This window comes from Lactuca sativa, chromosome 9, assembly GCF_002870075.4.
Source record: "Lactuca sativa cultivar Salinas chromosome 9, Lsat_Salinas_v11, whole genome shotgun sequence".
Lineage (NCBI taxonomy): Eukaryota > Viridiplantae > Streptophyta > Magnoliopsida > Asterales > Asteraceae > Lactuca > Lactuca sativa.
Window position 1 is genome coordinate 33,028,746 of NC_056631.2, and position 24,048 is coordinate 33,052,793.

Below are 24,048 nucleotides of genomic sequence, written 5' to 3' on the forward strand. Positions count from 1 at the left end.
CTTCTATAAATTTCTCAAACATAAGGACCATTAAATAAAACATAAATTTTACAAAAGGGCTATTTATATTTTCTTTAAACATAATTTCTGTAATTTTTTCAAAACATAGAGACCATTAGTTAAATTGAAAGGTCCATTTCTATAATTTTCTCAAACATAAGGACCATTTTAATAGTTTACTCAAACAAAGAAACCATTAGATAATTTTGTAGGGACCATTTCAAGAAGTTTTTCAAAGATAATAACTAATTGACAATATTGTAAAAATACAATAAGACAAAAGTGCACTACTTCCTAGGGCTGTAAACGAACTGAACGTTCGGTGAACCTCGTAAACTGTTCGGCGGGAAGTTCGTTTGTGTTCGTTTATTTAATAAATGAACGAACATGAACAAAAATTATTGTTCGTTTAGTTAAATGAACGAACATGAATAATGGTCTCGTTCGTTCATTTATGTTCGTGAACGTTCGTTTATGATGTTCATTTACGTTCATTTATGTTCGTTCGTTTAAGTTTATTTATATCTATTTATATTCAACTTTTTTATTATATTGCTATATTATATGTTCGTTTATGTTCATATATGTTCAATTGTGTTTTTTATCTTTGTTCATTTATGTTTGTTCGTTTATATTCGTTTAGCATGTTCACGAACATGAACAAAATAATTTGTTAAAAGAACTAACATGAACAAGAAAATCTCGTTCGTTTATCCGTTCGTGTTCGTTTGTTGTTCGGCCAACTTAAACGAACGAACATGAGCAAGACCTTGTTCGTGTTCGTTTGGTTTGTTTACAACCCTACTACTTTCTAAAACACAACTTTTATACCGGGACTGTTAATGTAATTTTTAAAGACCATTAGCTAATTTCCTAAGGATCGTTTTTTAATTGTTCAAAGGTAAGGACCATTATATAATTTACAAGGTTTATTTTTGTAATTTCTCAAACGTGATGATCATTTTATGGTTTTCTTGATCAGATAATTATATAAGGATGATTTTTATAAATTTCTCAGAGATAGAGATTAATTGACAGTTTATAAAATATAACAAGAAAAAAAAATTAGACCTGACAATTTAATACACGTCACTAGTTTTTCATATACGTGTTTTAAAAATTGTATTTCATGTTGACATGTATTTTAAATATGTATTTCGTGTCTTACACTTGTCAAATATAAATTTCCCTTTTCAAACACGTATAAGACACAAACAAATTTGTGACGACACGTGACACATAAATACGCATAAACACACATTTATTTGTGTAAATTCATATCAACATGTGACACTATCAACACTTATAAACTAATTTGTGTTCACACGTGACGCATAAACAAATTTGTGTCTTGTAAATGAAATGTGTTTATTCGTGTAAATTTGTGTTTTCGTTTAACACGATTAAAAACATGTATATTAATGTCGTGTCACGTTTCACACGAATTTGCTATGTGTTGTGTTCGTGTTTGATACCCAATACATATTTTACAATCTATATCGTGTAAATTTTGTATCTGACAACTATATACAGTAAGATAATAGATTGTTTTTATCGATAAATAGCAAGGTTAAACTTCATATAAATATGGAGACATAATCTAAACCCTAAATGGTTTAAGCTTAAACCCTACTCACTAACATGTACGATCCATAGACACGTATTGTCAGATTTAATACCACTCTTCCTAAATATGCTTGATATTTAGTTATATTTGATAATTGGCATGTTCTCGATGTGGTTTAATTGTTCGTGTTGTTCAAATCGAGATGTTATGCAACTCATCCTTTTCATATTTCTAGAATCACGAAGAAAACTTCCAAGAGAGACATGAGTGTCGATGAATGTAAAATATTTTATTACAGTATTTCTTTCAAAGTAAATAGTTAGAGAGATATTCATGAATGTAAACAAAAATTTTATATTTTTCTAAACCATAACTAATCTTAATGGTTGCGCGATAACCAAATGTTACTATTCTTATCAAGAGACTGGAGCATTCTCTCTAAACTCTAATCACAAAATCCGTAGGATGTTCAAAACTAATTTGTGAAATCTAGAATTTAGTAAAATTTAAAACGTTGTATAAGTTCACTTAAACAATTTCACAAAATATAATTATTTCACAAACACTACTTTGTGGAATAAACAGATACTTTGTAGTTTGCAATGCTTTTTCAAAAAAAAAAATAAATAAATAAATAAAAATAAAAAAAATACGTATTATTTATTTTTTATAAGATTATATAATATAATATTTTAAAATACAAGTTATTGTGCATATGAAAAATAAAAATCTATTGCTTACGCATGAACATTAAAAAATAGGGAAATTTTCATATCTATCATTGCAAACATTAAATATTACGTTTATATCATTTCAAAGTTTATAATTACGCACATATCCTTCTTAACATATTAAACTCACATTTATATCATCTCTTATAATTTATTAAGATATAAATCAATTTAATACCAAAATATATATTTTAAATCAAAAATACATGTAAATTTACCAAAATACCCTTTTTAAAATTATATGCCTAATTAAATTCGATTACTTTTTGTTATAAATTGTTAACCAGGGGCAAAATTAAGTCTCTGAATGAGACCAAAATACACTATATGCTTACTTGCCTTAAATCAATACATTAGCCTCATACATGCGATGAATGAATAGTATGAGTTATATATGAGATTTTAGTATGTCAAAATATATGTGACCAATTTAATTATAAAAGCATATTAAAGTTTCCAACTTGCCGAGTATTTTTGTATGTATCATGAAGCTATTGAAGCAGGTGTATAAATTCATGTTCATCAGGAAGATATTATTATTTGCGAGGTTTCAACTGTTTAACGAGGCTTAAATTGTATATTGTAACTATCAATTATTTGGATTTTATGTGTTTGAGATCTTGGAGGTTTTTGTCAATCACGTTTTTGAGGTTTTCCCATATTTAATTAGGTTTAATTCTAATTAAATTTATTTAGTTCTATTCTTTAATGATTTGGAAATGTTATTTTAGTACAATCACATTTTATTTTGATTTTTAAATATATTTATGGTATTAAATTGATTTATACATCATTAAATGATAAGATTGGATATAAATGTGAGTTTAATAGGTTAAGAAGAATATATATATATATATATATATATATATATATATATATATATATATATATATATATATATATATATATATATATATATATAACCCATGGGAACCACGGTTATAAAAATAATTAAACTTTTATAATAAAAAAAATCAAAATTATTAATCAATTATTTTAAATAGATTACTAATTAAGAGATATTTTTATTAGTTATGTGAAATTATAATCGTTGATTCAAATAAATATATAAAAATAATTTTTAATATATATATTAGACTTTTTTTTGTGAATTAATGAAAACAATAATATAAAATTTAAAATGGAAAATAAATACATTGAAAATAGCATCACATTAATAAGGAGGTTTAATAAATTTAAAATAGAGAACTAATAGATTGACAAGTGGCAACACATTAATTAAAATGTCTAATATAGTGACACATGGCAAAAGAACTACTCTTTTGTTAGTATAGGGAGATTATGAATTTTAAAATGATACAGACTTAATATTTAATGTTGCAAGGACATATATGAAAATTTCTCTAAAAAATATCAATTTTGTGTTGGGATACCTTCATTTTATTTTTTTAGAACAAAAACTATATAAATAAAAAAAAACCAGCCAAAGTGGTGGCCGAATACAAGATAATACTAAGGTACTGTTTGTTTTTTTAGGTAAAATGTCAGACTCTACAGACTATATTTATAGACCTTTGCAGTAGAAGATGTGGACCAAACATCTGCAGTCTGAAAAAAAAAAAGACTGTTTGTTTTTTTTAACATCTGCGGACTACTAAAATAAACTGAAATCTAAATAAACTGATTTTTTTTTAACTTCAAAGTGATTTTTTAATATTTTTATGACTTTGTTATAAATAATTAACAAATCTAGATAAACTTTTATGTATTATTGTATAAAAAATAAAAATAAAAATTATATGAATTAATATATATATTTGATAAAAACCAACAACTTTGGTTGCAAAGTTATAACTAAACATTATAATTAGTGATAAAAAAAAAATTGATACATGAATGAATGGAAATAAACTTCGATTTTTTCAATTAAATCTATTAAAAACGTACCATAAATATTTTCTCCAATACTATATTAACGATGACCTTGGATATTTATTTTGATTTAGAAAAGATGCTATGCTATTGTAATGAAAGTAATGCGAAAGTTAAATGTAAGTGACAATGTCAAAGGGTATTTCATACAAACACCCATATCTAACCTTTGTTGTTTACTGTTGAAGTCTCGATGCATCCCAACTTTACAAACTGCCCATGATTTCCAATTAACAAAATATAAAGAAAAGAAAAAGATTCATTTTTTTTTTCTCTAAAATTTCTCCTTGTCAATGGCATAATTGTAAAAGCAACAAAAACCACTTGACAGGTAGTCAACTTTAACATTTCCTCCAAAATAATGAGAAATTTGTTATCAATGAAAAAAATTGTTAAGACTTTTCAATAAGATTTAACAAGCACATTTCATTGTGCAATAACTTCAAACAAATATTTCACTGAATGTTAAGGTTAAATATATGTACTCATTTTTTAGAATTCAATCCATCAGTGTCACAGAGCTGAACATACAACAAATGAAAAAATGACCGAAATACCCTTTTACCCGTCGACATAGTACAATAGTGGCATCTAAGTGAGTAGAAGTGATGGCAGGGGTGGGATTGGTGAAATCATCATCAGTAGGGAAATTGACAGCTTGGATGGATGTGATTGAACCCTTTTTGGTTATCCAACAACGGATGGGATACAACCCAGCAAAGTGGACACCTTTGAATGAAAAAAACATTTTAATTAGTTACAAATTAGAAATTGAAATCTATCTGTACTTTCTTGAAACCAAACACTTGTTCATAATGGAATGGAATTCCAATTCCGGTCAAATCCATTCAAGTAAAAACAATATATAGTTAATATATATGAAAGAAAATGAAGAAACAATTGCTTCATATATGTGATTATGAAACTAACCTGTGAATGAACCATTGTTTATGCTGCAAGAAACATAAACAAATTATCAGAGTTTTGCAATATGATTAATAACCCCAAATTTAAAAAAAAAAAAAAAAAAAAAAAAAAAAAAAAAAAACATACAATCAAATCTTAAATGTTTTCCAAATTGGAAGCTTTTCCTCCAAATCCACTTGCAAATTGAATGACTTGAGAAACATAATTCAAGTTCTAAACGAACTGTCAATGGCAATTATTGAAAGATTCAAAAATTGCAAAAACATTCAGTAATAGCACAAAATTTTTACTATAATTACATAAACAAAAAAGATTTAAACTAAAAAAATCAGATGTAACCATGGAAAATAAATCATATTTGTGACGGGATAAAGTCAAAAAAGGACAAAAATGAATCTTGTCAAAACTTGTGGCAAAGATGAATGAAAAAGGAGCAGCCTTTCAGGAATCACAATTAATTTTGGAACTTCCAAACTAAAGAGGTTGGAAAAAAAAAAAAGCACTGAAAAACAATTAAGCAAAAAGCATAGGACTGTGGGACTTTTGATCTATAAGGTTATATCCAAATGTAAGAAAATCAGAAAGGGCATAAGAATTTCTTTTTACTGATGCTTGAAATCCTTAATCGAAATCTGATTGTCCTGAAAAACGGCGTCATTTGAGGATATCACTTGCCAACCGATTGATTTTCCTGATTTCTGTCTAACCTCATCACTTCCTCAACTCCTCATCTTCTGTTAAGGCGTCATTAACAACATTTTTTTTTGTTTTTCCAGCTTTGCTCAAACCATATGCGACTCCAGTTTCCCTTACATCCATTCGATTTTCTGCCTTTGCTCAAACCAAAATTCAAATGACAAAAGAAAGTGTATATTGTTTAATAAATTGGATACATACCTTTAATTTTTTTTAGTCATACCTTTGATAACATGAAGCTAATAATATGTCTGAATAATATGATTGTGTGTTATTTAAAGCTTCATTGCTAGCCAAACCAAGATAAGAACCCGCCATAAATAGATATTAGAAGGATAGTTATGTCTTTTCACTTTGTAGTTATTATTGGATCCTTAACCCTTAGCTGCTACATAAGTAAAACTGACATATAGAAGCAATCCGATTTCATTTTTTGTCATTGCAAAAATAGTCCTTTGGTAGAAAAAAAAGTCAAAAATGTATTATTTACAGTTTTGATTTTAAAATTTAACACTAAAATTTTGACTCTGCTGGACTCTTAGCTTCTATATAAGCAAACCACAAATTTGGGAAGAATCCAATTCCATTTTTTGGCATTGCCAGAACACCCGTATGGTAGAAAAGAAAAAAAATCATAAATGTATGATTTCGAGTTTTGATATGATTTAAATATTTAATGCTAAAATGTTAAGTTTGCCTGTGTTATGATTTTGTAGTAGGTATGATCAGATACACCAATCCAAAACCCCATTGTTATGCTATCCATGAAGCTTATATATGGCTTCTTATATCCAAGATTTTGCAAATAAGAAAGTATTCAGCAGTGAACACCTGCAATGAACCTGAAGTACTTTTAATTAGAATTAACATAACCATCTTTATAAAGAAGTCGGCAATATTATTGATGAGAAAACCAAAAATAATGATATAAGAAGTCGGAAATTTCATAATACCATGGTCCAAATCAAGGTGAAGTCATGTATATAGCATCATAATGTTGAGCTAGGCAACCTAATTCCGTTTTGCTACCCCTATGCCTGTATGCGTATCAAAACAAATTTCAATAGAAAATCATTTGACTTTAGTAACATAAACGAAAATAAGTCGAAGAAGAAAACAACAAACCCATATTTAATACTGCATTTCAGCTTTGTTTTTGCGTTCAAAGCGTAGGATTCCAGTCACATTGTGGATTTATGCATCAAGATTTCTCCACAAATTGTAATCAAGGGTAATTTGGTGATTTGCCCAAGGGTAATTTGGTGGTGATTTGCCCCTGTTTCAAAACCAATCCTATGTTAGTCTTTTTCTCTTATGTAAATCAAGTTTAGAAACGATATGAAAGGACAACCCAACATCCAACAAATTTTATTTGCAAGTGAAAGAAGAAGAAGATTTGAAGTGGTTCAAGAAAATGAAAAGCAAATTAACCTGGTATGTGAAATTCAAGGAAGTTGGATTTTTGTTAGCAAACATAAAGATCGATCAAAGCGACAACAGGTTCTTCTCCCTCTTCTGATTTCGATCACCAATTCGCACAAGCCACACTCTTTTTCCTCCTCAAAATCGATCACACTACCTCCAAATTCGCAATTTCTCCTTCTTCGGTAGATCGGGTATAACTGAATTGTATTGTTGGGATACAAAGTGTAAACATGTATTTGGAAAAAAAAAAAAAAAAAAAAAAACCTGTAAGCTTTCATGTGAGGTTTGGACCGATTGGTACCTTTCACCTCACGAAGGTTGCAGATCAATGGGAAAAGTTGGTGCTTCCTTGTTCTTCGATGTCGTCAGGTGGCTGGCATAACTAAAACTCCCTGGACCTGCACCTATGGGTCGACATTGTTACAAACGATCGGTAAAGCTGGAACCCTTCGATTCTCCACTAAACAAATAACAGAGGAGAGAGGGTGAGATAAAAAAGAAGAACAAAATGAGGGAAAAGGCAGTAGAGTAGGAAAGGAAAGATGATGGAATCGGCTCTAGAAACACGGTTGAAGACAGCAAAAGAAAGCAGGTGGGTATTAGTAAGGGAATTTGTAAAGAGATGATCGGAAGAAATCGGAGGCAAGGCTAGCAGAATGATGTAAATGAATTGAATGGAGTTGGCAGCGCTGGAAGGAAAATGGAAGCGGGTGGAAGGAACCAGAAGGTAAAGAAGACGGTGGAAGGATCGGGAAGTAAATATGGTCACCCGAGGAACAGTACTGAGAGAGAGACGGTGGGGGAAGATAATGACGCCTTAGACTGCTAACACGTATACATAAAGAATATGCATAATGTCAAAAAAGACCCTAAAGAATATACATAACATCAAAAAAGCTAAAAAATAACTCAAATATAGTTGAGGGACCATTTCTGCCAAATCTTTAGCAAATTACTGCAGGATGAAGAAATTTAATATATATATATATATATATATATATATATATATATTTATATATATATATATATATATATATATATATATATATATATATATATATATATACTTATAAAAGAAGATTTTTCCTTGATTCTTATGCATTTGAAACCTCCTAATTTAATTAATATCACTCAAAAGACTTTTTAATAATTATTATTAATTGGTTCTTTAATATAAAAATAACATGAACAACATCAAATATAACAAGACCAAGTATAAATACGATGAATAATATGAACATCTTTGTCACATTTTGCAAGGATTAAGGACCTTTAAAGAAGGAAAAAAGACTTTTATGTGTGTATTGCTTTTCATACAAATTTCAATATATATATATATATATATATATATATATATATATATATATATATATATATATATATATATATATTGTTTTTACCAACTGTTCAATATGTGGTTGCTTCTGGTATGTCACATGTTATATTCGGAGTAAAAACTTTTGCATAAAGATGGACTTAATTCCATTCACTACAGGTACTAAATTAATATTTGACTCACGCACACACAAACAAATCTTGCTGAGCATTTTAAATTTTTGAATAGATTCGGTTTTCATCATCATTCCTTCAACAATGAAAATTATCTCTACCTTCACTATTTGACACTTCCATATGTATCCATGCGTGTGATGAACTTCTATTTTTCTTAAGATTTTGTTTTTGTTAAAACCATTTTAATATCTAAGAATATAAAAAAAGATGGAAAACAGTGAAATATTCATCCTTGGCATCACAAGGTGGATTTATTGAACCTTAAAAGATATTGGAAAATATGAAGTCATATTAGCAAATGTAACACCGTGATTTCCAAAAACAAAATTTTCTTTTAAACGACCAATTTAATATTAAAAACACTTGTTTAAAACTTTATTCACATTCGAATTACAAAACATAGTTTCATTTTTATTATAATAGAAGACCAGGATCCTCCCAAACACAACTCTTTCTTCGGTGTGTACAATCGAACCGTTGCCATCCCGTGTCACTGTAAGAACCTGAAACAACATAACATAAACAACGTAAGCACGAAGCTTAGTGAGTTCCCCAATATACCTTACGCACATACGCCTTCCGGCCCGACCTTCCGGTCCATGTGTCTCAGGGGACTTCCGTCCCTGCTGGGTAAACCTTCCGGCCTTACCCACGCCGACCTTCCGGTCCATCACACATCCTCCGGTCCATGTGTCTCAGGGGACTTCCGTCCCTGCTGGGTAAACCTTCCGGCCTTACCCACGCCGACCTTCCGGTCCATCACACATCATATCGCCTTCCGGCCCATAACATATTCGCCTTCCGGCCCAAAACATACATAGCACATATAACATATAACATACCACATACAGCATACATATCACATATCATATCCGACCTTCCGGTCACACAGTCAAACCCTTCCGGGTACAGTATAGTGAGAAGACTCACCTTGCGGACACTAGAAGATAGCAACTCCTAAAGTCCCTTGCACTTGATACTCCGAGCTACAAGCTCCCTGTAACATCATATATCCCTTATCAATACTTCTATCTTCCACGTTAACTGACCCTAAGAAATCACACCAGTCAACTCTGGTCAACAGTCCATTGTCAGCTCGACTGGACTCGGCGAGTTCCCTGGCGACTCGGCGAGTCTAGTCGTCTTCACCAATTCCTGCAGAATCCCTTTCTACTCGTCGAGTATCCCTCTTGACTCGACGAGGTCCTCGTGGAAGAATCGCGGGGCCACCCCGACTCTACTCGCCGAGTCTGATGAACAACTCGGCGAGTCCCAGTAAATCTTCAAGCTACTCGCCGAGTCTGAAGAACAACTCGGCGAGTCCATGCCATGCAGACGAGTAACTGCTTCCTGAAATACGTATGGTCCCGAAATACACAATCATGGGACCTTCTGGACCTCTAATCATCCTATTACTGGGTTACAAACACTTGGGTAACAACATACTAATTCCTCTAATCACCAAATGGGTTTTACAAACCCTAATCCCATAACACATCAACATAGCAGAGGATAATTCGAGTTCTTACCTGAATAATGAATCCTCTGTGTCCCCAATCCTCAGAATGTGACTCCCTTGCTGCTCCTTTAGCCAATCCCTTCTCTTCCTTGCACAAAAATTCTTCCAAGACCAACAATGGCCCTAAGACTTTGCTCCAGATGCACCCACTCGATTTAGGGTTCTTCACAGAAGGCTAAACTGAACAATGATGGTCAATGAGTGCCTCTTATACGCCCCAACCTGAACGGTTAGGGTTTTTCGCTAACAGCGTCGACTCGCCGAGTCCATATCGGACTCGTCGAGTCCAGTCGCGAACCCGCGACCAAATCTGCGACCCTACTCGGCGAGTCTGGCTCCAACTCGCCGAGTCTCCCCTTTAAAACACCCCAAAATGCAATTTAACAATACTTGAGATTTTGGGCTGTTACAACTCTCCCCCACTAGAACTAGACTTCGCCCTCGAAGTCTCACTCTGAAAATAGCCCCGAATTCTGCTCCCACATACCACGTTCCAGATCACAGTTCATTTCCGATCCCCTCCGATGCTGCCACTGAACTAACACCCGAGGTATCTCCTTATTCTTCAGAACCTCGATCTTCCGTTCTCTGATGACCACTGGCTTCTCGGCATAATTCAAGCCTGCATCCACCTGAATACCCTCTAATGGAATCACTGCCGACTCATCGGCTATACACTTCCTCAGTTGCGACTCATGAAATATCATGGATTTGTCTCAAATTCGAGGGCAACTACAACCGGTAGACCCTCAGGCCTACCCCCGCAATCACATGAAAAGGCCCAATATACCGGGGCCCCAACTTGCCCCTCTTCTTGAATCGAATCACTCCTCTCCAAGGAGAGGCCTTCAAGAGTACGAAGTCACCGACCTGAAACTCAAGCTCGGATAGGCGTCTGTCTGCATAACTTTCCTGTCGGCTCTGGGCGGTCACTAACTCCCTTTAACCTGCTGAGTCTGCCTTGTCAACTAAAGTACGAACTCTGAACTGCTCATCACTCTCTGTAACCGAGAACCACCCAAGATGCAACTCTGCTCTTAAACCCCCAACAATCACTCGACCAATAAGGGTTAGGAAGCCCTGAACCACCGCATCCCCGATCCAAAGCCCACTTTGTCCATCCCAGACCAACTGAGAGATCCATTCTCACTCCCAGAGTAACTCTCACAAATTCTCCTCTTGCCATCATATACACATGCTGAACTAGCCCCAACACTCGTAGGTTGGAAGACCCGATACACTGATGATATCCTCGAACATCTCCCAAGATGAACCACTACATCCACCCTACACTCTGATCAGATTCACACTGGGAATTTAAAATTTTCTCTCTCCATGCATCTCTTCTGAGCCTCAACAGACATCCCAACCGGATGGGTTCCTACTCCACTGCCGCGAACACGATGCTCAAAACCATACTCGAAATACTCTAGCCATAACTCTGCTCTACAGCTTTCACTTTCGTGAACTTGCACCCCCTTCGGAGTTACATACCCTCCTCTTTTCCTTTTCCACGGAACTCTCTTGAACATAATGCCACTCCAACCGGTGCCACGGTGCTCACCCCAAGCGACACCACCCTTTTTGCGTAACTGCTATTCACATACTCTGGTTCTCATTGCAGGGGCTCTCAATCCCATGCACTCTCTCCACTCATCAAAATCACTGCCTCCGCTAAACAAGATCAACAACCCAGGGCCAGACCTTCCAATGCAATCACACTGCAACATACGTGATCCGCAAATCTCACACTAATCCAGCAATACCAACAGAGTCTCCAGTATGACTGGACCGACTCTCCTAACACATACTAGCCACTCGAGGCTATATCTCTGTGGGTCCGTACACCCAACTCTGCGAACCCTCAGGTTCTAACTCTGGGAACCTTCCGGTTCCAGCTCTAGAAACATGCACAACATAATCCCGTGGGATTAATGCAGTACAACCATCACGTACCCCAAACGTACCAATACTCTGATCGCAAACTTCCGTTTACTTACTCAAGCTCGATCCCGACCTCCTCTCAGGCCTCCACAATCAAATGCCCTAGGTCTGTATCTCGCCCTGCATATCCAACACTCGCTCTCGTCGGCCTATACTTTGCGCTGACGAACACTGCTGAATCCCGGCAGCTAAGCACCCTCACATACTTATCGATCTCCCGGAGAATTTTCTAATTCTCCCCCACTAAAGCACTGACTGACTGCCACCGATCGTCATTAACGACCTCTCAGAACAATCCTGCACAAAGAGAACATTTACCCACTGACTGCTTCCCACAAGCGTAAGCAACCCTCAGCAAAAACACATCTCCTCCCTGATCAATCCGTTCAAAAGAATCCGATCTTCCAATTATCCACTCCACAACTGCAGATGCTACCCGTCTTTCAACCCAGTGCCGCACCTCCACTATCAACCCTCACGAACGATGACCAACGGAATTCCCAAGCAATAACCCATAACCAAACCCACAACCTGCCAAAGGTTGAATATCGCATCGAAAACCGCACAAAGTTACCGGCACTAAAACACCAGACTATAACCATACCAAACCATCAGGGAACAACGAATGCCAAAACGAAACCTGAAGCACCAATCCATAACCATGCCAATCCCGCGAAACAACGACTACCGCATCGAAATCCACACTACCCGCACAAACAATACGCCGCAAACAACGCAAGCTAATCAAGACATCAAGACAGCATCATACCCGCAGCTGCCTCCGGCACTGCTCCGTCTCCCTCTGCCGCAATCCGATAAGCACAACCCTGAGCCCTTGGGCTCTACTCCATCCTGTCCTCCTCCTGAACTCCTCAAGGTGGCCGGTGCTAGAGCCTGCACCGATCCTGCAAAAGCTGTGGACATTTGACCCTCAAATGTCCAACCTGCCGACACTGATAACAAATCCTGGAATCCCGAATTGGCACTGACTGCCGACAACCCCGTGCATCATGCCCCTCCTTTCCGCACTCGCGGCATGCACTACTGGGCCAACAAGCTCCGGTGCCATCTCTCTCACACTTCCCACAAGTGTGACCGCTCCGATCCCCCATTCTAACGTCTACGGTCATGGGCCGTTTCGGCGCCGACTGCGACTGCATCGGGGCCTGCCTCATCTCACGCTACTGCAACTCAACCTCTAACTCACGCCACATGGCGGCCTCCTGCGATACCAACACGGTCTCGCGTCTCTGCGCAGACACGAACTGTCTGACACCCCCCCTTGAGCATACTCGGATATCGGGACATCTGAGCCTGCTCCGAAGCGAACTCAGGGCAAAACATCGCCCTCTCAATAAACATCCCGGTGCTCTCAGTCACCGACTCCAAATCCTGCCTCAACTTAAAGAACTTCCGAGCCAATTTCTCCTTTTCATCCCGCGGAACATAGCGAGTACTGAACATCCCTCTGAATTGATCCCATGAAACCGCAGCCCTCTGCGCATCGGAAAATGACCTCGTGGTCAACCTCCACCAATCCTTCGCCCCGAGCCTCAATAGGTTCAGAGCACACCCCACCCTCTGATCAGCAAAGCATAAACTCGTGGAGAAACACCCCTCCATGTCTGATAACCATCTCATAGCAACAATCGAGTCCCGAACTCCATCGAATGTGGGAGGCTTCGCATAATAGAAGTTCCGATACTGAAAACCCCGACTAGTCCCTTTCTTTGCCGTTGCTACAGCCGCTGTAACCGCCGCGGCAGCCGTCTCTGCGAAAACCGCATATCGCTCATCAAACTACTTCAATCATAGTGGTCCTGATCGACCCAAACAATTCTGGCGACTCAACCCGCAACAATGCAGCAACCTCATCACACCGGATCTCGCGAATCCTCGCATCCCGCTCGCTCGTGCTCGTCCGATCGATAACCGGATAACAAGATAGCCACAAGCATCATCCACTACGAACCATGGTACTCATCCCATGACATCCTTCCCCCAACATGCTTCGGTGTATGGTACCTGAACCATAGCACCATTCTTCAACCTGCTCCAATGCATAGCACTCGAACCACAACATCTATCTCAATCTGTTCCGATGTATGGTGCCCTGACCATAACATCACTCTATATCCGTTCCGATGTATGGTATCCGAACCATAACATCACCCCTCAATCTGTTCCTTAGGACCTTCAGAATGCCCCCTGTATCAAGTATGGGTCCTCTGCTTTCAGTAGTACGGGCCCATACTACCTGCCACATCTACCCATACTTTCCACACGGACCATTCCAGAGTTCCTAAGTAGCTGATAAACCTGCTCTTTCACCCATCTCATCGCGCGTGCTCGCTTTCCAGCGAAACCCTCTACTCTACCAGCGCACTCATTTGGCTAGGTTTACTCCCTAGTCCCTTCCGCCGTCCTCCCACTTCTTTGCTATCAGCTGCTGAAGAGTTCCTAATGATGCCAGCCCTCTACCTCCTGAGTATCGTCATACTCACTTAGTAGCTGACTCCCATCATCGACAACTCCACAAAGCACAAAGCAAGCAGCATTCGAGCATTGAAGCATACATAGGACTCCCCATATGTGGTAGCTCCACCTTCTCGGCTCATCCTCGGAAGTACCTCTGTACCCCGTAGCTTTACCCCTTGTGCGATCCAACTAGATACTCTAACTCATCACATGCACACAAAAGCATAACGCACATATAACAGCAACCCTAGACTAAGGCATCACAAATCAGGCCACTCTAGTCCTAAGATGTGAAATACCTAGCCTGTCTCTAGCATGCAATAATGTCTCATAAAGTGCATAATAGATATTTCATAATACAAAAGTAAGGGTATTTTGGGAAATCACCGTTTGGCTCTGGCTGATTGTACACACTGCTCTTTCTTGCTTTCTCTTTGAACTCTTATTCACTTTAGAAAACCATTTATTTGGAAAACCTTTTCTTACTTCCTCAGTTTGAGTCCAGATTTACCCGTAGGCGCGTCCGAATCCCTCAAACCAAGGCTCTGATACCAATTTGTAACACCGTGATTTCCAAAAACAAAATTTTCTTTTAAACGACCAATTTAATATTAAAAACACTTGTTTAAAACTTTATTCACATTCGAATTACAAAACATAGTTTCATTTTTATTATAATAGAAGACCAGGATCCTCCCAAACACAACTCTTTCTTCGGTGTGTACAATCGAACCGTTGCCATCCCGTGTCACTGTAAGAACCTGAAACAACATAACATAAACAACGTAAGCACGAAGCTTAGTGAGTTCCCCAATATACCTTACGCACATACGCCTTCCGGCCCGACCTTCCGGTCCATGTGTCTCAGGGGACTTCCGTCCCTGCTGGGTAAACCTTCCGGCCTTACCCACGCCGACCTTCCGGTCCATCACACATCCTCCGGTCCATGTGTCTCAGGGGACTTCCGTCCCTGCTGGGTAAACCTTCCGGCCTTACCCACGCCGACCTTCCGGTCCATCACACATCATATCGCCTTCCGGCCCATAACATATTCGCCTTCCGGCCCAAAACATACATAGCACATATAACATATAACATACCACATACAGCATACATATCACATATCATATCCGACCTTCCGGTCACACAGTCAAACCCTTCCGGGTACAGTATAGTGAGAAGACTCACCTTGCGGACACTAGAAGATAGCAACTCCTAAAGTCCCTTGCACTTGATACTCCGAGCTACAAGCTCCCTGTAACATCATATATCCCTTATCAATACTTCTATCTTCCACGTTAACTGACCCTAAGAAATCACACCAGTCAACTCTGGTCAACAGTCCATTGTCAGCTCGACTGGACTCGGCGAGTTCCCTGGCGACTCGGCGAGTCTAGTCGTCTTCACCAATTCCTGCAGAATCCCTTTCTACTCGTCGAGTATCCCTCTTGACTCGACGAGGTCCTCGTGGAAGAATCGCGGGGCCACCCCGACTCTACTCGCCGAGTCTGATGAACAACTCGGCGAGTCCCAGTAAATCTTCAAGCTACTCGCCGAGTCTGAAGAACAACTCGGCGAGTCCATGCCATGCAGACGAGTAACTGCTTCCTGAAATACGTATGGTCCCGAAATACACAATCATGGGACCTTCTGGACCTCTAATCATCCTATTACTGGGTTACAAACACTTGGGTAACAACATACTAATTCCTCTAATCACCAAATGGGTTTTACAAACCCTAATCCCATAACACATCAACATAGCAGAGGATAATTCGAGTTCTTACCTGAATAATGAATCCTCTGTGTCCCCAATCCTCAGAATGTGACTCCCTTGCTGCTCCTTTAGCCAATCCCTTCTCTTCCTTGCACAAAAATTCTTCCAAGACCAACAATGGCCCTAAGACTTTGCTCCAGATGCACCCACTCGATTTAGGGTTCTTCACAGAAGGCTAAACTGAACAATGATGGTCAATGAGTGCCTCTTATACGCCCCAACCTGAACGGTTAGGGTTTTTCGCTAACAGCGTCGACTCGCCGAGTCCATATCGGACTCGTCGAGTCCAGTCGCGAACCCGCGACCAAATCTGCGACCCTACTCGGCGAGTCTGGCTCCAACTCGCCGAGTCTCCCCTTTAAAACACCCCAAAATGCAATTTAACAATACTTGAGATTTTGGGCTGTTACAGCAAATGTATTGCTACATATAAATTGTTTTACATGTCAACTGGTCTTAGTTTTCACTAAAGTCATGATTTCCTATTTGATCCTATAAAATATCACATGTGAACTAAAGGCAGGTCATGCATATTTTAATGTTGTACTGGTATTAACCGATACCAATGAGTTGACATGCTCCTTTTCAAGTCATGAGAATGTAATCCTTTTAGCTTTCATTTTATTTGTATATATACATGTAGTCTGAACCAAGCATTTGTGTGGCATGGGTGTGTTTCTATTAGTCTCTAATGGAAATTAAATGTTGGTATCCAGACTATGCCTATATGGTTTTAGTTTACTGATGTTGGAATATGAAAATTAATATGATGCATTGATATGCATTTAACAAATAATAAGTACATCACATTATTTACTTAATCGATATTAATGGATATGAATGTCACTTTGTGCATTTGCAGTAGCGTAATCGGGATTGAATCCGAGAAGTAGAGTTGTGTGGTGATAAACAAACATAGATTTCGTAGTATTTGTTGGATGTTTTGGCTTTGATAGAAAAGAACCCATCAAATACACAAAAAACAACATTAATATATTTCTAAAAATGAAAACGTTGTATTTTGAATAACATGAAATAGTAGGGTAAAATATGAAAGGTATTATGATATAAATATCAATAACATATATTAATATTTATTTGAAAATTTTAAGTACGTAATTTTACGTTGCGCAACGCGCGGCTATTCGCCTAGTATATATATATATATATATATATATATATATATATATGTTCAGGTTCATTTGAGACCATTCTAATTTTGTAAGAGACCGTAAGACCAAATCTAAAAATAATTTTAAAATGCAAAATAAATGGAAAAATCCAAAAATTCTTTTTTTAAATATTATTTTCGGAACTTGAATTAACTAAAAAAAATAAAAAAAAATCCTTTTTTTTTTAAAATACGTGAAACATTCTAATACAATATTATTCTGACATATTATAAAAAATAAATTTAAAATGCAGAATAAATGGAAAAATCTAAAATTTTTATATTTAAATATTATTTTCGGAACTTGAATTAACTAAAAAGAAATAAAAGTAAATTAAAATAAATTCCATTTTTTTTGAAAAATACGTGAAATATTCTAATAGAATATTAAACTGTACATATTCTAAAAAATAATTTTAAAATGGAAAATAAATGGAAAAATCCAAAAATTCTTTTTTTATATATTATTTTCGAAACTTGAATTAACTAAAAAAATTAAAAAAAATAAAAATAAAATAAAAAAAATGCGTCTCACGGTCTCACAAAATATAGGTGGTCTCAAATGAACCTAACCCTATATATATATATATATATATATATATATATATATATATATATATATATATATATATATATATATATATATATATATATATATATATATATATATATATATATATATATATATCAAAGCCAAAAAAAATTGAGTTTAGTGAACAGCCCATCTAATGAACATCTTCTTAAGCCTTGAACCCTAGATTTAATAAGTAACAACTAATAACCAAAGATTCAAGCCTAAAGATGAGCGATGAAATTTGAAAAGTAATAAACACCTGTGGATTTTACTGAAGATCAAAATAAGATGATGGCTTCGAGTTTGGGTTCAGATTCTTCCACTTCCTCCGACGTTCCCCAATTTCATCACACCCCTTCTTTCTGGTAATGCCTCCCTAAAATCAATCAACATGCTCAGTGAATTTTATGAACTATCATGTTCTTGGACGAATTTTTCGTTTCTACCGCCTTGTACTTCATTAAATCCGCGATTTTTATTGCGAGTATTATAATTATTTTTTAAGCTTAAATGATCATTTGCATATGCCCTAATCAGCATGATTGACTTTTGCGAATTTGAAGTTTTAGTAGCTGAACTCAAGACACAATTGACATCATCGTGTCAAGAACAAAGTTTTGATCTGGTAATCTCTTTTTGTTAATCATGATTCCGCGTCTCAGTAATTGCAAGATTTGAGGCATGGAAGTTTTGATTAAGATTGAATTGCCACGATTTAGAACTAATACTTTAAGTTCAAAATGGAAATTGACATGGAATCTGTTGCTACTTATAGCATCAAAGACTCTGTTAGAGGATTCATATGAATATATGAGTTGATCATTAGCTTGTTTTGATGTTTCATTATTTAAAAAGTGGGGTTTTGAGCTTAGATTTTGTGTTTGAATTTGGTTGTAGCGAAGAAAATGTGTATTTGCTCTGCAAGAAACTATGTGCAGATAAAGTAGCTGATGTATCAGATCTCTTTGTTGTCTTCATTTCCAATGAGAATAAACATGTATGTTTTCTCCTTTGTTTATGATAAATATTACAAAACGTTTTTGTACATGCTCAAATATAGATAAATTTTGATTAATTATCATAATGCAGGTTCCATTGTGGCATCAGAAAGCTAGCCATAGAGCTGATGGGGTAATTCTATGGGATTACCATGTAATCTGCATTCAGGTAATGCCTTTGAACTTTCACTCAACAATGCATTTATTCAACTGAAATTATATAGAAATCTTAAACCATATATTACTGAATTTTGAAACTGGTGATGCTTTAACAGAGAAGAAAAGAAGGAAAGTCCATGGATTTAGTATGGGATTTAGATTCATCTCTTCCATTTCCATCAACTCTATCATCATATATATCAGAGAGTATAAGGCCATCTTTCGAGCTATTTTCTGAATTTCAGAGGTAAAAAACTTTGCTATTAAATTGGTCATATATTTTTTATAAATTGGTAATGATGATAAATTAATCCATGATGACAGGGTTTTCCGTATAGTCCATGCTCCTATATTTCTCCGTTATTTTGCTTCTGATAGAAGACACATGAAGGATTCTCAAGGAAACTGGATGGCTAATCCACCTGAATATGAAGTGATAGTAGCTGAAGGTATAAAATATAAATTCTTTTTTACTAATATCAAACTCATTATTGTGTGCTAACATGAAATTTTAACTATTTTCTTTTTGGTTGTTTGTTGTTGCAGATGGAAATGTGCACAACCTAAACGAGTACATTGAAATGTCAACAAAAGATGTGTTGAAAGATTTAGGTGAAGACAAGATTAATGCGGTTTTTACCAAGCAATTTGGGTTATTAGTAGGTGAGAGCCAATTGGAGCAATTCTTCTCTTCCATTTCGCAGTAATTGGCATGTTTTTTTTTACTTAATTTTGCAGATTATTCCATTTACACCACACCAAAACTACACCTTTTTTGATGATTATATTACATGTATGTGAGTGAATTAGTTTTGTTGTAAATCACTTAACAAAAATGAGTTTTTTTTATCTTGGTAGCAGTTCTGACTTGTTAGCAAAGTTTGCTAAAAATGAATGTGCAAATTGCAGGGAATAGCAACGTACTTTACTCTTGCTACCAATGTGGACAATATTTCCTTTTTCCCCATAATAGCAACATATTTGTAATTATTTTACCCATAATAACAATGTATTTACATTTCTTTACGGATTATATATATAGGCAGGCAAACAAGCAAATTCAGAAGACCCACAAGGTTGAGAACGTGAAAACATGTCACAGCCTTTAAATGTTAGGAACCGTGAGGAACACCCGAAGTTAAGGACATATTTGCCAACTGTCATTTTTCTTATTACCCTACATTATATATGAAAATCAAATAAGATCTAAAGTAAAAATCATCTCACCATCCTCTCCATCAAGAAAAAAAAAACCTAGCCGTCAAATGCTTTTAACCTTTTTTGGCCACCATGTCACCAACGCCACAGACTTAACCCCAACAGATCTTGCATTTGCTTCGCCACTACAGCGACCACCTCCTACTCCTTTCGTTTCCGTTCTTGCTCTGCTATGAGCATCAACACCAACACCAACACCTCCTCCTCCTCGTATCAGAATTGTTCCACCACAGCCACCTCTTCTTTACATTTTATTAATAAAAAGACAAAAATCTCCTCCCAGCTCCTCTTTATTTATCACTCGTTCAGAAAATGAAAACATATTATCATTTCAACCACACCCAATGAACAACCACACCACCTACACCCACCCACCCCATCTACACCCACAACCACCCATTCCTCGTCTCACACCCTTACTGCCACCTACCCTACCCACCCTATCCCATACCCACACACCTCTACCTACCCTCATCCCACTCTCACCGCCACAATGCCCATCCCACTACTACCTACACCTACACCCATAAGTCTACACCTATGTCGACATCCCACACAAACATACCCTAGCTTCCTCCACTCCTATTTCCACCACCCTCCCCTACATCTACATACATACACACATACCCACAAGCCTACACCAATCACCCACTATACGCCACCTTACCCCCAAACTTATACCTACACATACACACATATATGCTCACACCTAAACCCACACACCCATGCACATGTACACACAAAAGCACACATGTGTTTTTCTTTTCTTTCTTTAATTCTTTAAATCTGCACCAACTCCCGACTAAGTGGTCGGTGGCCTTAGATCTAGCCCCAAAGCAAGATATGTGTTATTTTTTTATCAAGTGCATCTTTTTGTTATATATTACGTGCAAATTCAATAAAAATATAACATAGGTTTGAGGGGTAAAGACTGTAAGAGTATAATAAATGAAAATTTTAAATTAAATACAATTTTATCAGATACATTTTGATCATTCATCATCTCCATCTGTTTTGGTAACGAAATCGGGGTATTCTACAATTATTGTAGAGGCGAGTTAAATAAATTGTGGTGGAAACAATCACTGACAAGTGACAACCAACAAACAACGGAGACCGTTAGCAGATACCAAAGAGAGGTTTTGCGATGCCTAGTCCTATCACAGTGCTACCGACTAGCAGCTCTGAGTTGCAACTCCTACTGATCGGATGAGCCCATTTCTCTTATTTGCATAGCTTGTTAGTACTATGAGATTGTAAATCATGGTGATAATAGGTGGTACATGCACTGGCACAACCTCTCATCTCCACATTGACACGTGTATATTATCATCCATTTCAAACAATGGTTATTTCCAATCTATTTTTGTCGATAGTAGGTTCTCTATTCATGTGATACGAACCGATCACACCACTATATCCATCCATACCTACCCTTACACCTTCACAATGTCCTTATCACCCTAAATATTATTAAAAATCTAATATTTGTTCGAAAATTACTAAATCAATCAAATTTGATTGAGTTTGATGAGTTTAGGTTTTTCTGTGGAGGACTGTGGGTGATCTTTATCTAATGACGTCATCCTTACCTTAAAGCTTTTGTGTAATCATATTCATCTATTTGGCATCAAAATCTTGGTTACCTTGGTGATCAAGTCCTTCAATCTTTAATTTCCTTTAATTTTATTTATTGTTCTAAAGTCTTGTCTCATGTAATGTGTCATGCATGTCAACTTGGAAAAGATACTCGATTGGTTTGTCATTTTCAAATGCTAGTTCGTTATTTAATGTCATTCATTTTGGACAACTCCAATTCCAAGTACTAGTGGTTTCAAATACTATGTTATTTTTGTTGACTCTCATGCTCATTTCTTGTCGGGCGTTTCCAATTAGACATAAATTATATGTGTTTACTAATTTTACTAAATTCTTCACAGACGTCAAAAATCAATTCAAATACACCATTAAATAGCTTCAACGTGACAACAGGGGGAATTTGACAACTCAAATTCCATTTTTTTTTTGCTAACAATGCTATTCATTTATGCTTTTTGTCCGTATACGTTCCTAACAAAACAAGAAATCTAACTCTAAGTGTATGCTTCGAACTATCAACAATGTCCCTTGCATACCTTTTTTCCAAGCTCACTTCCCCCTACATTTTGGATGGAGGCTTTTTCTTTATGGCAATATATATGCAAGTAATCTATATGATTCGTGGAAACCGTTTCAGCTTGCAGTTCCCTTGATAATTAATCAATCCAATCCCAATTTAAGAACCTCATGCACATCAACAATCTTTTATGCCCGGTTCAGTAAGCAACCATGATGGTATTTGTTTGGGTGATATGGAACTTCCGCAACCATTTTTTGTTCCCCCAGCTCCAAAACGCATTCTAGATTGGCAAACCATAGCAGCTAGTTCGAGTACACTAGACTCTAAATAGAGCACACAAACGAGAGAGGGGATGGAGCAATTATTATGTATATCCCCAACGAAAAGATGCGGTACATTTAATTATAATGAAACCCTAATTGTTGGTAAACTACCCTAGCATACATGCACATCGTGGAATGCTTATGATTCGCCTAACTTTCTAGAACAAGAGATATGAAACAAAAATGCAGCCATGCAGGAACTAACCAGGCATTCCAACTGACTTGTTCATGCAGGTAGAGATGCGCACAAAAAGCAGATCCCCGATTTGAAACCGGTTTTGGTCAAAGCAGGATTGTATCGAATCTAATCCAACGGATTATAACTGGATCCTAATCCTAAGGGTAAAATCGGATTTGATACCAGTAAACCAGATTTGCTAAAAATCGGATACAAAACGGCCCCAACATCGGGCAAAAACCTCCAAAACCCGGTGAGATGAACTAAGCTAAAATGCCAAAGAGAAAATGAACTAAACTAGATGGTTGTGTAGAGTATGAAGATGATGAAGCGGTTAAGCAGATGGATGTGTCATGTGTAGAGTTCTATGATCGTATTTGTAAAACAAGCGGTATCAATGTCAAAAGCTTGTGCACACAACCTAATTGGGGTCAGGTATTTTTTCTTTACTGATGTATTGATATGTGTGTATGTGTGAGAAAAAGATAGTTTATGGTTCATTTTGTATTTAATATAATTTAAAAGAAAAAAAAAATGAAAAATGAAAAATAAATATATTAAGGTAAAAGAGACTTTTTAGCTTGGATAGAGACGAGAACTACTGCAAACAAATTGGTTGAAAAGAACCATTCATCCAAATTTTAATGGTTTTTTGACATTTTTCTGAAAAAAATGGAGGATCATTTTTACAATTTTGTCAAATAAAAATAATATAAACAAAAAGGAAAAAAATAGAGGAGCAGTTTAGTCATTTTACATACATTAATCTTGCATTAAAATGTGATGCTAGTCATAAAAATTGTTGGTGACTTGGACGAGAAGTGCGATTTTCACTATAC

At 36.4% G+C, this 24,048-nt stretch overlaps 1 protein-coding gene and 1 long non-coding RNA gene across 7 annotated transcripts; one reads left to right on the plus strand and one right to left on the minus strand.

Annotated features, from left to right (window-relative positions):
* Window positions 1-4,615: 4,615 nt before the first annotated feature.
* LOC111879432 (uncharacterized) lies at window positions 4,616-8,049 on the minus strand. Of its 3 annotated transcripts, none has more exons than XR_002846108.3 (7): window positions 7,541-8,049; window positions 7,246-7,436; window positions 6,940-7,090; window positions 6,768-6,851; window positions 5,245-6,656; window positions 5,122-5,144; window positions 4,616-4,920 (listed from the first exon to the last, which is right to left on the minus strand). It is a non-coding gene; the product is annotated as an uncharacterized LOC111879432 (long non-coding RNA). The 3 variants fall into 3 exon arrangements; XR_006186754.2 differs by having other exon boundaries at window positions 5,826-6,656; window positions 7,541-8,048; XR_002846109.3 differs by having other exon boundaries at window positions 5,725-6,656; window positions 7,541-8,048.
* A 10,294-nt stretch (window positions 8,050-18,343) lies between these two features.
* On the plus strand, window positions 18,344-20,938 carry LOC111879490 (protein N-terminal glutamine amidohydrolase). 4 transcript variants are annotated; one of them, XM_042898346.2, is made up of 8 exons: window positions 18,344-18,579; window positions 19,112-19,211; window positions 19,304-19,381; window positions 19,488-19,618; window positions 19,696-19,820; window positions 19,918-20,034; window positions 20,110-20,164; window positions 20,281-20,397. In XM_042898346.2, exons 1-7 carry the CDS (start codon window positions 18,503-18,505, stop codon window positions 20,148-20,150), a joined length of 669 nt encoding a protein of 222 aa, XP_042754280.1. In that variant the 5' UTR covers window positions 18,344-18,502; the 3' UTR covers window positions 20,151-20,164; window positions 20,281-20,397. The 4 variants fall into 4 exon arrangements, 3 of the variants coding, with proteins under 3 accessions (XP_042754280.1, XP_042754279.1, XP_023731729.1); XR_006187299.2 differs by having other exon boundaries at window positions 19,918-20,164; XM_042898345.2 differs by lacking the exon at window positions 20,110-20,164 and having other exon boundaries at window positions 20,281-20,938.
* The last annotated feature ends 3,110 nt before the right edge of the window (window positions 20,939-24,048 follow it).